Genomic DNA, 13,539 nt, shown 5'->3' on the forward strand with positions numbered 1-13,539 from the left:
TGGTAAAAAGGAGAACAGAGTTGTATCCATCGACCTGGTAAAACCACAATCATGTGGCCGATAACAAATAGTAGGCCAAGTGGACTCCCAAGAAGTAGCAGAACACCAACGTTTGCTACAAATACAGAGGTTCAAACTGAGAGACTAATAACATTCGAAAACTCTACAGTAAATCAACAAGGACTATGCAACAAAGCAATGGAACTTAAACCTCTAAAAACCCAAATAAAAACATTTAGTCGAGACACACCAACCTACGATGAAGTAACAAATGAAACTTCTAGAACAAGAAGTAATCCAGAAGCAATTGGAACAATTGACAGAACGGCATCCGGCTACTTCATCAACTTCGATGATTTCTCTGAAGATCTGAGTGAATCTAAGAAACAGCCATCAGCAAAAACTTTTAAAGATAAAACTAAGGAACTTTTTCAACAGCTGAAAGAAACCTATCTGATTTCTCCATGGATTGAATTTTGGGTGGCCTTAGGTGCATTTGTCCTCATACTTTGGTTCATCATGGTACTATGCTTGGGACATTTCATTGAGGGAAAATATGCTAAAATGGACACAGCAAGCCAGAAAATCAACTTGGTCCTTAAACCACACACATCTTCACACGTCGAGAAAAGAGAACTTTCTTCAGTCAACCTTACAGCCAACCCTATCCCCGGCGGGGTAGCATGGGACAATACTGATTATGAAATCTATGGTCCGGTTGAAATCCTGAAGTATCTACACCAATTTAAGATCTCATTGAGTGACTTTGTAAAACCAAGCACATTTGCTGATGATTGGGACTTTGAAAGTATTAATGATATGATGTCTGATCTTGTGATGTCTGCTAAATTTACAGAACATGATTATTTGCAGGGTTCGTCTATCTATGATGAGATGTTCTGCTACAACCACTATGGTAACCATTATCTACATAAATCTGCACAACCTAGAAATGTTTTAAATTATAACCAATGGGAACATTGTGCTACTCCTCCAAAAGGTAGCTCGAAAACATTTTATGATAAATATTCATACTTTTCAGGGTTTAACACAAGTAATGCAGAAACATTTTATTTCAAATTGTCAAATAAGACAGGTACAAAGACCATGCTTACAAACACAACATTGATATATTCTGATTCATTTTTTGAGCAAATGAATACATTTGGTTTTGATTTCTGGAACAATATCCCAGAACAAATTATATTTTTGAATGACACTATTCAACAAACTACCTGTCTTGGCTTAGCCAAAATCAAAGATTTAAACAAACCGTCTATTCCAAAGCCAACAGAGAATAGTAATAGCTCTATAGATGTTGAGATAGACGTAAACCATAGATTAAACCAAAACAGAACACATCCTGAATGGAAACAATGGTTGATCTGGCCCACAGATACAAATAACTGTCAAGACAGATTCCTGAACAAAATACAGGGGTTCACATTGACCAGGCCAGACCCTAGATATTCCCAAAGACAACATCCAGGGATAATAACCACTTACAGTGTGGGCAAGCTCTGCCTTCAATAGCTACAAACATCCACACTGGCAGAAATTAAGCAACACCTAACTTTACTTACAGAAGGTGCTGACTTGCGTGATTTCATCATGGGACCACGCAAACAGCGTCAAAAACGTTTCATAGCGGCCTCTATATATGCAGCTTATAACGAAGCCTGGAAAGAAGCTCAAATTGAGACAGCAGAGAAATACGGGAAATTGACCGTATTAATTTGGAAAAATCGCTTTCTGTTGTGGACAATGGGTTAATGACTCTGTCTTCCAGAATATATTCTTTGGACAGCATTGTGTCTTCAGCAATCGATATAATATCGCAAAACTTACTGTTGTTACAACACGGTCAGTCCCAATTGCGTTCTATTGTACAGCTTGGCTGGACGTTACAAAACCTGCGTTCAGGCTATGTGCCTTGGCGTTTAATCAACACAACGTCATTATTTAATATCTTTAACCTTACTGATAAACAAATCAGTATGGCGCAGAAGGGTGCTGATTATACAATCCTGAGCATTGAAAAACTCGAAAGATTACCATTGACAATGTCAGAACGACCTGTCATTGAATGGATAATACATGGGATAATAAATATTCCGATATCTACTTTCAGGTTTCAGTACTGCCAAAAATATATACAGGCAGGCCAGTATGAAAGGTTGGGTAAAGGGTACATTAAGTCAACATGGAACTTACCCTATACACATGCTTGTGTCAGTAATAAAGGCCAGAAAGTGTTTCTTAGTGGCAATAATTGCGCGAGGTCATTAAGCGGTACACTTCTGTGGCAGGGTATTAGTTTGCATGGAGCCTGTGAAGGGACCTCAAATAACCTTTCATGTCACCAGCTAGGCACACCTGCAACACAAATAGAACCATTTTTTAGGAGACTTTCGAACGGGAGTTACATTCTAATAGTAGATCGCAGATGTTGTAGTTTGCTGCCCGGAAAACCTTATCTCATAACTGTGACTACGAAGGTCATGTGCTGTGAACGGGTATTGTTCCCCAGCGATTCCCCAGACAGGGAGGCAAGGTTATGGCCCAACTTGAAAATTGCTTCTATTCGAATTGATACTTTAAGCAGAATGAAGACAGTGCTCCTACAGACGCCGACCAGGCTAACGTCATCAAAAGAAACGTATGATCTCCAAGTTGCAAGGACAACGGCAGAGATTCATTCATTGTTATCAACTAATTCCCCCATACATTTCTCAGAATTACTGAACGAAATCTTAAACATTTCTGATACCAGTGGTGTCTCAAGTGTATTTAAGACAGTGTTTTCGGGAGCCTTAACCCCATTCAAAGCCATCCTGGGTATTTTTCCAGACTTTGTCCATTCCATCTTTGGCGGACTTCCTCTCCTTTTGGGACTGGTGGCAGGCATCCTATTTTTGATCCTGTTATTTCGCTATGGCAAACCATGTCACAGACAAAACACCTGCGACAAGGGAAGAAACGATTCTAGCCATTGGCTACCGGGACCGCATAACTAGAGTCCTTGGACTAGCACGGCTACGGGACTTGAACATGACTTGGTTTCTTTCATTTAGACCAATGTGGCAACGTTGTGTTATGCCTGTATTAAGGTGCTTGCTATGCGGCGAAGAATGCATGTTGGACACCTGTTTGACACTACAATCGGATGTGCCATTGGACGCAGAAACCTTGTTGGGTCCGGTAACGGCTCATGCATTGTGCTGCCCCCAGCGGCTACCTATCCTGATGACGGCATTCGTGGAGACTTCACCACTACGATTGAGGGGTAGTGAAGTACAAGACGAAAGCAGCATCGATCAGGTACGACCTTCTGTCAGCTATGCTGATCAAACCATCAATGAAGGCAATCATGCTCATGAATGCATGGTAACAACTTTTTCCGAGTTAATGGAACTTTCGCAAGAAGCAGTTGACAGTTTTTTCGAAAGTCTAAATGATATGATGTTTTCACCAGAACAGAAAGAATGACTTTGAGCAAACTAGCACACGGCGTTCCCCACACCCTGAATTTGTCCTTCAACTTTGAAAATAAAGCGATATGGAAATTTTACTCACCATTCTTTTCAGACAGCGGGAACCCTTTTCAAATCCAATAATATTTACAAATTTTTTTGGAACACTTATCTTCTGCTTAAGGTAGAACTATTCTTAGAGAACTAACTTTCTATTCTTAGGTACTCTAGAGACATTAGCTACCCTGTAGCATGTTCATAAGTATGTTATATTTTGTGATGGAATGGTCTCGAATTTTTTCTTCTGTATTAAGAGCCATTTCATGTGTAAATTTCGCATTTTTTATTCATGCTGATTTATAATATGTGTTATATGTTTAGCATTATTATACTGCTTGAGTGCATATAGTACATGTAATTGTGTTTCGTATATTTCATAATTCCAAATTTCAGAATGCATATGAATGTATTTTGGGGTGGTACGGTATACACGAACACTACTAGTTTTTTTACTATGCCTAGATTTGTAAATATGGCCATAGTCTACGTGGAGTGGGTGTGATGTATTTCTATAGGTACTGTATCGATCCCCCTACTCCTGACCCTGGTTTGGTTAATAATTAACTAGCAGCCATCCAACGGTGCAAAAACCGCTATCTGATTGAGCCACACCACAGGACAGAAGCGCGTTATCTGATTAGGTCATAACGCATGCCATCTAATTAGGCAAGCACTATTCCTCCAGCCCCTGATAAGGCATACGGAGTTCTCAAAACAAATCAAACCTACCGCGACCTGGGATTTTCCCGTAGCCATTGTTTTGATTTCACCGAGAACTTCAGTAAAGAATGTGCGAACGAACCCGTTCGTATGACATCCTTATTGACGTATATATGTCCATCCTTACGTCAATCTCGGCACCTTTCAGGTATAAATATTACCGACATTGCCTTAAGCAAACACACGCGGTGGTGACGAGATTGGAGCAGCGAGACTTGCCGAGGAGCCCAGCAGAGAGCGAAGCCCACAGGCGCTGCCCCGCCTTCCTGACGCGCTGAGAGAGAGACGCTGCCTTTCTCCTGCCGAGAAATCCAGCTCCGGCGTTTCCAAGCAGCCCTCGCAGGCAGCTGGAATATCGAGACCTGGGATACGAGATACCAGCCCTCCACCATTCTAGAACTCAGGTACAGAACTGAATAACCCCTTACAGAGAATTCTTGAGTCAGTCCCTTGGCAAAACAAACTTAACTTAAACTGTTACTTATCTACTCCCGCCCACGTATTAGGCTTAGGTCAGGTACACTGGGGTAGGCGTGGTTAGAAGCACCAGTTGAGTACGATTAGCCAATGTATATATGTATGTATCTATTTTATCCATTTTAAATCATCATATGGCTTAGAAACCATATCAATGCTTTTACAGTATTACTTTATAATTCTGCTTTTACTATATGCACTTTACTTAACTCTAAGTATTACAATAGTAGCGATCCATTTCTCTTGTACGAGAAAAGAGACTGATCAATAAATACCATATTTTATTGAACACGCCCGTCTCTTCCTTTTCTCTACAATCTGGTGAAACTAAGAATGCACGTACTGACTGAGTAACATAAGTTGTCTTTTGTTTTCACACGACTCTAGAGATACACTCTTGATTAGGGGAGAGCAAAGTTGTCATGTTCTATGGTTGTCAGAAACTAAATCCCTTCTTGTCTATCCAGGGAGGTTAAAGCCCTCCTTGCCTATTCGAGAAAGTTTCTAGTGAACTCTGAGCTAGCTGGCAAACACAAAACTTTAAGTCTAATATCGTCAGTAGGAGACCTAGTTAACCTCTGCCCTAGGTCTATACTATTGAAGGTATTATTCCAATGCGCAGAGCCTATTGGGATAATAGGAACTACACTACAATCTTTCACTCCCTCCCTTCCATCCCTCCCTCCCACCAGGTCTGGAACAGAGTGTTACCTTCCCACCTATCCCTTCCGTCCCTCTATCCCTCACTCCCTCCCTTCCATCCCTCCCTCCCTCCCTCCCTCCCTTCCTTCCATCCCTCCCTCCCTCCCTTCCATCCCTCCCTCCCTCCCACCAGGTCTGGAACAGAGTGTTACCTTCCCACCTATCCCTTCCGTCCATCTATCCCTCAATCCCTCCCTTCCATCCCTCCCTCCCTACCACCAGGTCTGGAACAGAGTGTTACCTTCCCAACTATCCCTTCCGTCCCTCTATCCCTCACCATATATATATATCAAGTGTGAGGAGGTGTCTGAGATCTTAGTGTTTTCAGGGCGATTGGGGCGCTATTTAGCTATTTAAAGCACTGCTCCTATGCTCCAAGCAATGGGTCCCCCATGTCTAATCCCAGTGCTCGGACACTGAGGGCTGCAAGACGGGTAGCACAGGGGGGCATGGGAGTCTATTGGAGGCAGTAGCAGGTGGGGAGGTTGGTGCACCTCACCTCTCCGCAAGTATAATTAGAGAGGCCCTACAGCCCCATGTCACCTCTCCACCAGGCCCAGGGTTCTACCATATGCCTCAGTGATCCGGAACACATCCAGGTCCCAGGCATGTAGTTTAGGTGGAGCAACTACATTTGAGGTTCATGGACTGAGAGTGTGAACGCCTGCTGGACTCTGGGGAGGGTGGGCGTGTCATGAAGGCATTGTGTATATTTATCAAGGACCCCCTGAGAATTTGAATCATCTGATTCCTAGGTCAGGGAAAACAGTATATATGTGAAGTAACAACCTAGGCAATCAACAGTTTTAAATGTATGCTTGATAAGGAATAATAAACAGGTAACTACAGCTGGCTAAAAAGACATAACATTTTATTCATTTAATTAAAACAGAAAACATTTCATTTAATATGACACAAGGTTAAAAATCATGCAGTATTGTTTTGCAGGTGAAAACAATTTTTTAAAAAAAATATACAATGAACAATAAATTCATGAATTAAACAAGACGAGTGGCGAAATTATTTGACTCTACGCGCGTTTCGGCGGCCAGCGCCTTCTTCCTGGAGTAGCCACGTGATATTCCTAAATACAAATCCCTTTTCAAAAAGCAATCAAATGCAGTATAGTTGTCTGCTTCTTTTTGATAGTTATTAGCTGTCAGGATTCACCTAGATAGGGATGACAGAGGATATTAAGCATCCGCCACCGGAGCCCTTAGTATGATTTCGAGGTCTGTGGAGTTTCCAACTTTGCTATTTTCACACAGTTTCCTGGGATGCGACTTTTTCTAGGATATGTCTATTTGTTAAAATACTGTTCTTAAAAGCTCGAATTGATCTTCATTGTTTAGCGTGGTGATCAATCAGCAGGATTTTATGTTTTTGGTGATATCTTCCTTGCCTATAGCGGTGGATTCCTCTATTTCTGAAGCTTCAATGAGTTAATATAGAGGTGCTGGATTAGATGATGAAAGTTAAAAGATCTCCCTGTCTGATGATAGTCAGCAGGGCTCGATACGTCCGGTGGCGAGATGGTTCGAAACGGCAGCTGCAAACGCGGGAAAATGATGACTTTAACTTTCATCATCTAATCCAGCACCTAAAATCCTGCTGATTGACATATCCTATAAACTATCAAAAAGAAGCAGACATCTATACTGCATTTGATTGCTTTTTGAAAAGGGATTTGTATTTAGGAATATCACGTGGCTACTCCAGGAAGAAGGCGCTGGCCGCCGACACGCGCGTAGAGTCAAATAATTTCGCCACTCGTCTTGTTTAATTCATGAATTTATTGTTCATTGTATATTTTTAAAAAAAAATTGTTTTCACCTGCAAAACAATACTGCATGATTTTTAACCTTGTGTCATATTAAATGAAATGTTTTCTGTTTTAATTAAATGAATAAAATGTTATGTCTTTTTAGCCAGCTGTAGTTACCTGTTTATTATTCCTTATCAAGCATACATTTAAAACTGTTGATTGCCTACGTGTCATGAAGGCAGCCACATCCTCATATCTGGCTCCTGACATGACCAGGCCTCCCCGTACTGTGCTTGTTTCCGCTTACTGAAACGCCTTATTTTTGTAGTGCTTAACTTGAGCCGGTATCCGTCAGCACCGGCAGTTATGTCAGTCTGGCACATGGTGGTGCTCTTTGCCTAATTTAACAATGAGCACAACAACAGTAGCTTATTAATTTCATATTCATTCAAAATGACTGATGCCTGCCACACAAGCACTTCTCATAGCTTTTGGAGCCTGGAATAATCTGAATTGTCACACTTGTAGGAGTGCGATGGTTAGTAGTTGTGTTGGTACTATCATTGGCAGCGTCAATGTGTGATGCCTGCTGCAGTGACCTCCTGATGAGGGCCGAGGCACTTATTTTTTACAAATTAAACCCTGCATTTCTGCCATCTGCACTGCCCAGACATCACGTTGAGAGGTCAATGTCGAGCACAGCTGTGTACCTGTACGACACACGGCCATCGTGGCTACCGTCCTTGCCACGCTCCCTGTCCTTGCCACGCTCCCTTTCCTAGCCACGCTCCCTGGCGATGACGCTTGATTTTGTTTCTTGACCAGTGTTTCTAGGGGGAGGGTGACAAATGTGACTGTGGTTGGTTTTGTAATAATAGGTAAGGTTATACTTGCTGAGAGTTATCGTATAGGCCTGCTTATCATACTGGGGTAAAGTTCTGTAAGGCTTTAAGCTTTTGTTCATCTGAAGGTTTACACACTATTTACTAAATGGTACTTTTTACTCTTTTTATGGGTATGGATCACTTTCTCAAATTTTGGGGAGTCCAGATTATGGCAGTATATTTTGCTTCACCCTCCTGTTTGACAGCAAACGTTGAGTTGCAGCTTGATCTGTTCTCTCCAGATTTGTATACCAGGTTTGTTCCTGCCAATCTCCGCCTTTTCGAGCTGTATTTTGCTTCACATGATATCAAATGTCCATTCACTTTTTTCTTGGCCCCCGCTTGACAAATCTTCCCGAGACTTTCAGGGAATGAATTTTACATCGATGCTTATATTACCAACATGACTTATTTTTCTTCTGCTACTTGCGAAATAGGTATTTACATATATTTTCACTGTTAGTTTTTAATAGCTGATAATACGTTTAATACTGGTGACTGAATTTGATTGTAATGTTAACCTCTACTGTGATGATGCACTTATTTAGCGCTTACTATCCCTGACCAGGCGTCAAATCGCTTTTTCAGTGAGTAGCATGCTACTCCAGAACCCAAAAATGATTAGTGGTGAATTAGTATAGTGAAATGTGAAAGTGATTTGAGTGGTGGACATGTTAGTCAGTTATTTCGATTCAGAAGGTTGGCGAAGGGACGGAAGAGGGAAAAAGGTTTACAATAATATAACACTTGTTACCCCATATGGGGTGTTGCAGTGCTCTTTTGGCGAGTAGCACGCTACTCCAGAAACTATAAAGGATTAGTGGATAATTAGTATAGTAAAATATGAAAGTAATTTAAGTGGTGGATATTAGTCAGTTATTTTGATTGAGGAGAATAGCTGAGAGATAGAAGAGGGAAAAAGGTTTGCATTTATATAGTCCTTGCAGCCCCTGATGGAGTTGTAAAGCATTTATTTTAACAAGTATAGGTTAGAATTGTGTGGAGGGAGCCTAGAGGCATTTTAGAGTTCTTAGAGTGCTGGTAGAGTGTTGTTCTTGGGCCACCTGTGAAAGGGGATGGCGTTGTTTGGGTATCTGATGGCATATTCACAGGTAAAGACAGTCTCAAGGTAAGTCATGCACCACACTAATTAACCAGCTCATTTCTCCAACTGTCATCTACCTATAGTGGCCTAAACAGCCTTGGTGCTCTCTCTGTGTCTTTTACTCACTATTATCTTTTGCAGTTTTCCACTCTTAGTCGCTCATTAGAAATTCAGTTTTTGGCCCGACTCCTTATTATGTGTTTGTGAACCTTGGTATTTGACTCACACACACCCCTACATATACAGAAGCATATCTGGCAGTCATGCGCTCTCCTCCCTCCTAAAGCCAGGGATGATCGCCCCCTGTGCATCAGAGTCACCACCTCCGTGCTTGAATTCCACTAGAAAGTGAAGACCTGGCTCTTGATCTAGCACCTACTCTGGCCTAAATATTTCCTGGTTCAGCTCCAGAATACCCTTCTGGGATAACATGACATGACATGGATATCTGACATCATGCACAGTCCTCTAGCTGCATGGCTTGTTTGATGAACCTCCAGCAAGCATTGGCCTCTTGGTATCATGTTGTCAGGGGGATGGTCAGATCGGTAGTTATTCTAGAAGCAGCGTCCTGTTCTGTGACTATCTTTTGATCTCAGCTTGGATAAACAATGAGCTTAGCCTTGCGTGACCTTGCGGACAGTGCAGAGTGAATGGAACTGCTATACCCTGCATAATAAATAGCAGTCTAACTTATCAGAAAAGGATACAGAGAAGCATACTGTCTTGTCTGACAAGTGTGTGGATATAAACCAGTGGAAAATCAGTCGCGTTTGATTTGGGGGTGAGCTAGGGTGACCAATGTCTTTTTGGAAGTGATTTTATTGCCCTTGGTTTAGCTCTACATGGTTTCACTAACTGTGTTCTGCATGAGAGTTTCTGATAGAATGCTCTGCCTCTGAAATTGCTACTTTCAATCCAACTCTGTATAGTAAATGGGCAAATAAATGGATGGGTGTGATTTGGGGATGTGTGACTTGTAGTACTTAATCATTAAATTATGTTTTTTCTTCACAAGGTGGAAACCGTACTCACGAGAACACTGTGATGAAGGTGAAGAAGATGAACAATCACGTCACGCTGGAAAGACTGTTGGATGTTGCCAAAGAAACATCATTCAGGTAAGTCGGTGACTAGAAGGTATACCAAATCTGTGGACCTCCCGGGAAGCATCTTAGTATACGCTCTAGGAATCCGGATCTAGTTCTAACTCTTACAATAAGAGGAGCATAGGGTCAGGTTATAGACATTTCCTTTTTTCCTTCCTAGGTGGACCAGGAACTTCAACAATAGTCAACTACACGTTTAGCTTAGGGACAGCTTGTAAGATTATGGCAGCTTGCCTTGAGCTAATGCCCTCACTGAGGTGCGTTTGCTGCCAGCAGAGCCACAGCACCCCTTTGTACAGTTGGTTCAAGGTAACCTGCCTCTCGTTTTGTATCTCCTCACTTTGCCATGAATGTTTAGAACAGGCACAGGTTGTAGGCACACTCTCTCTCTTTTTCCCATTCTAGGTGGACCAGAACTTCAACAACCATCACCTACAAGGGTTTAGCCTAGGGACAGCTTGTAGGTACATGCTTTGCCGCTTGCCTTGAGCTAATGCCCTCACTGAGGTGCGTTTGCTGCCAGCAAAGCCACAGCACCCCTTTGTACAGTTGGTTCAAGGTAACCTGCCTCTTGTTTTGTATCTCCTCACTTTGCCATGAATGTTTACAACAGGGACAGGTTGTAGGCACACTCTCTCTCTTTTCCCCCTTCTAGGTGGACCAGAACTTCAACAACCATCACCTACAAGGGTTTAGCCTAGGGACAGCTTGTAGGTACATGCTTTGCCGCTTGCCTTGAGCTAATGCCCTCACTGAGGTGCGTTTGCTGCCAGCAAAGCCACAGCACCCCTTTGTACAGTTGGTTCAAGGTAACCTGCCTCTCGTTTTGTATCTCCTCACTTTGCCATGAATGTTTAGAACAGGGACAGGTTGTAGGCACACTCTCTCTCTTTTCCCCCTTCTAGGTGGACCAGAACTTCAACAACCATCACCTACAAGGGTTTAGCCTAGGGACAGCTTGTAGGTACATGCTTTGCAGCTTGCCTTGAGCTAATGCCCGCACTGAGGTGCGTTTACTGCCAGCAAAGCCACAGCACCCCTTTGTACCGTTGGTTCAAGGTAACCTGCCTCTCGTTTTGTATCTCCTCACTTTGCCATGAATGTTTAGAACAGGGACAGGTTGTAGGCACACTCTCTCTCTTTTCCCCCTTCTAGGTGGACCAGAACTTCAACAACCATCACCTACAAGGGTTTAGCCTAGGGACAGCTTGTAGGTACATGCTTTGCAGCTTGCCTTGAGCTAATGCCCTCACTGAGGTGCGTTTGCTGCCAGCAGAGCCACAGCCCTGCTTTTGACAGTTGGTTCAAGGTAACCTCGCTCTTGTTTTGTCTCCCCTGGCTCTGCCAAGAATGTTATTTTTTTAACATATCTTTATTGCCATTTTACAATATACATTGCAATCATATATTCAAAGCACTTTACAAGGATTTAATTAATCACCTTACAGTTATCCCCAGTATGAGATATGACCACACATGCAACCCCGGCTGGTGATACCATAGGGTTTCCACATGTGTCCATGGGATACTATTTCTGCCTGTCTGACGTATTCATCCAGATGTTAGTCATTTATTCTCCCTGTGCGTAAAATACCTCTAAGGGAGTTTCCAGGATACCAGGAAACTGTATAATATGTTTTGCCATTTTGCAGTGCTCCACATGTGTCTAAGATAGGAACTATTGCAGTGGCCATTCAACAAAACAAAGGGTAAACTTATAACAACAAACAATCCTAACAGTGTTAATTCTGGGCCGTATAGTGCGTTCTCAGCTTTTTGTCGTAGAAATCGCTCACAACACTCCAGGACCACAGACAACAGAATCTCCTGCCGTAGGAGGTCAGCCTTTCAAGCCAGAAGCTTCTCTAGTAATGCTTCTTTAGGAGTAAATCTACCCGCCAGGCAAGTTTCCTCCCAGAAGGAACCAGCTGTCCACTGTGCTACCCACTGTAGATTGTCGGACAAATAATATCATTCGAAGTCAGGGGCTCCCAAGCCTCCATCAATGGGAGAGCATCGAAGAGTCTCCATTGGCAACCTGTGTTGACCACCGTCCCACACCGGCTCTCAAGAAATGCTGCCAGGCCATGCTGGTCTAGCAAGTCTGGTCTTTCCAATGGAGACTGGGAATGCCTAGAGCCACACTGCTTGCAGATAAGGAGATTGGTTGCAGGTCCCAAGTTTTGGGGGTTAGCACAAGCACAGGGGGGGGAGCTTCAAACAGAACTAAACATACACCACTAGGGGCACAGGGGTGGCCATGTGCAGGGTGCCAATTAAGTGCCAGGCGCCCAATGCTTCTCAATGGAGTTTCTTCTTTTGATAAAAAGTCTGCAGGCGTGGCACCGGAGGATGCCGTCAAGAGACCAATGATAGCAGACGTAAGTAGAGGTGTAAGGGGTCATAGGGGCAGGAAGAATCCAGCCGTAATGCATTAATGACATTGAAAGACTTAGAAAAGTGTTATTAGAGGTCAAAGGTCAAGAGACATGATCCCCAACACCAATTAAAATAATGAAAATGAAAGTATTTATCAAGACAATTACAATAATGCAACACTAGTAACAAATGATCCAAGGGTTGTGCAATAACAACCTTGATGCACCTAAACATGTATAATTAGAGGTCAAAGGTCAAAAAGCATAACCTCCTCCAACACAGTAACTAAGGAGGATGTAGGTACTCATCTTTACAATTCCAATAATGCCTCAATTGTAACAAATGATCTAACAGTAATGGATTAATGACTATGAAACACTTGGATCAGTGGAAATAGAGGTCAAAGGTCAAACTACATGACCCCTCCCACCAATTTAATGAAAAAAAATGTAAGTACTTATCATTACAAATCAAACACTGCAACACTTGTAAACACTGGTCTCACCATAATGGAATAAACACCTATAAACACCAACACCAACAAAAAGGGAAAATAGAGGTCTCGTGGCTATGTGCAGAGGACTGGCGGTCTCGGGGCTATGTGCAGAGGACTGGCGGTCTCATGCACGGAGGACTGGCGGTCTCGGGGCTATGTGCGGAGGACTGGTGGTCTCGGGGCTATGTGCGGAGGATTGGCGGTTTCGGGGCTATGTGCTGAGGACTGGCGGTCTTGGGGCTATGTGCGGAGGACTGGCGGTCTCATGCGCGGAGGACTGGCGGTCTCGGGGCTATGTGCAGAGGACTGGCGGTCTCGGGGCTATGTGCGGAGGACTGGTGGTCTCGGGGCTATGTGCGGAGGACTGGC

General features: G+C 43.0%; 1 protein-coding gene across 1 annotated transcript; it reads left to right on the forward strand.

Annotated features, from left to right (window-relative positions):
• The first annotated feature begins 51 nt into the window (after positions 1-51).
• Positions 52-3,017, forward strand: LOC147666039 (uncharacterized). Its single transcript, XM_086949309.1, is given in 2 exon segments — positions 52-1,708; positions 1,711-3,017. Coding segments are annotated over 2 exon segments (2,964 nt in total).
• The last annotated feature ends 10,522 nt before the right edge of the window (positions 3,018-13,539 follow it).

The sequence above is a fragment of the Lissotriton vulgaris genome, unplaced genomic scaffold (genome assembly GCF_964263255.1).
Source record: "Lissotriton vulgaris unplaced genomic scaffold, aLisVul1.2 SCAFFOLD_303, whole genome shotgun sequence".
Lineage (NCBI taxonomy): Eukaryota > Metazoa > Chordata > Amphibia > Caudata > Salamandridae > Lissotriton > Lissotriton vulgaris.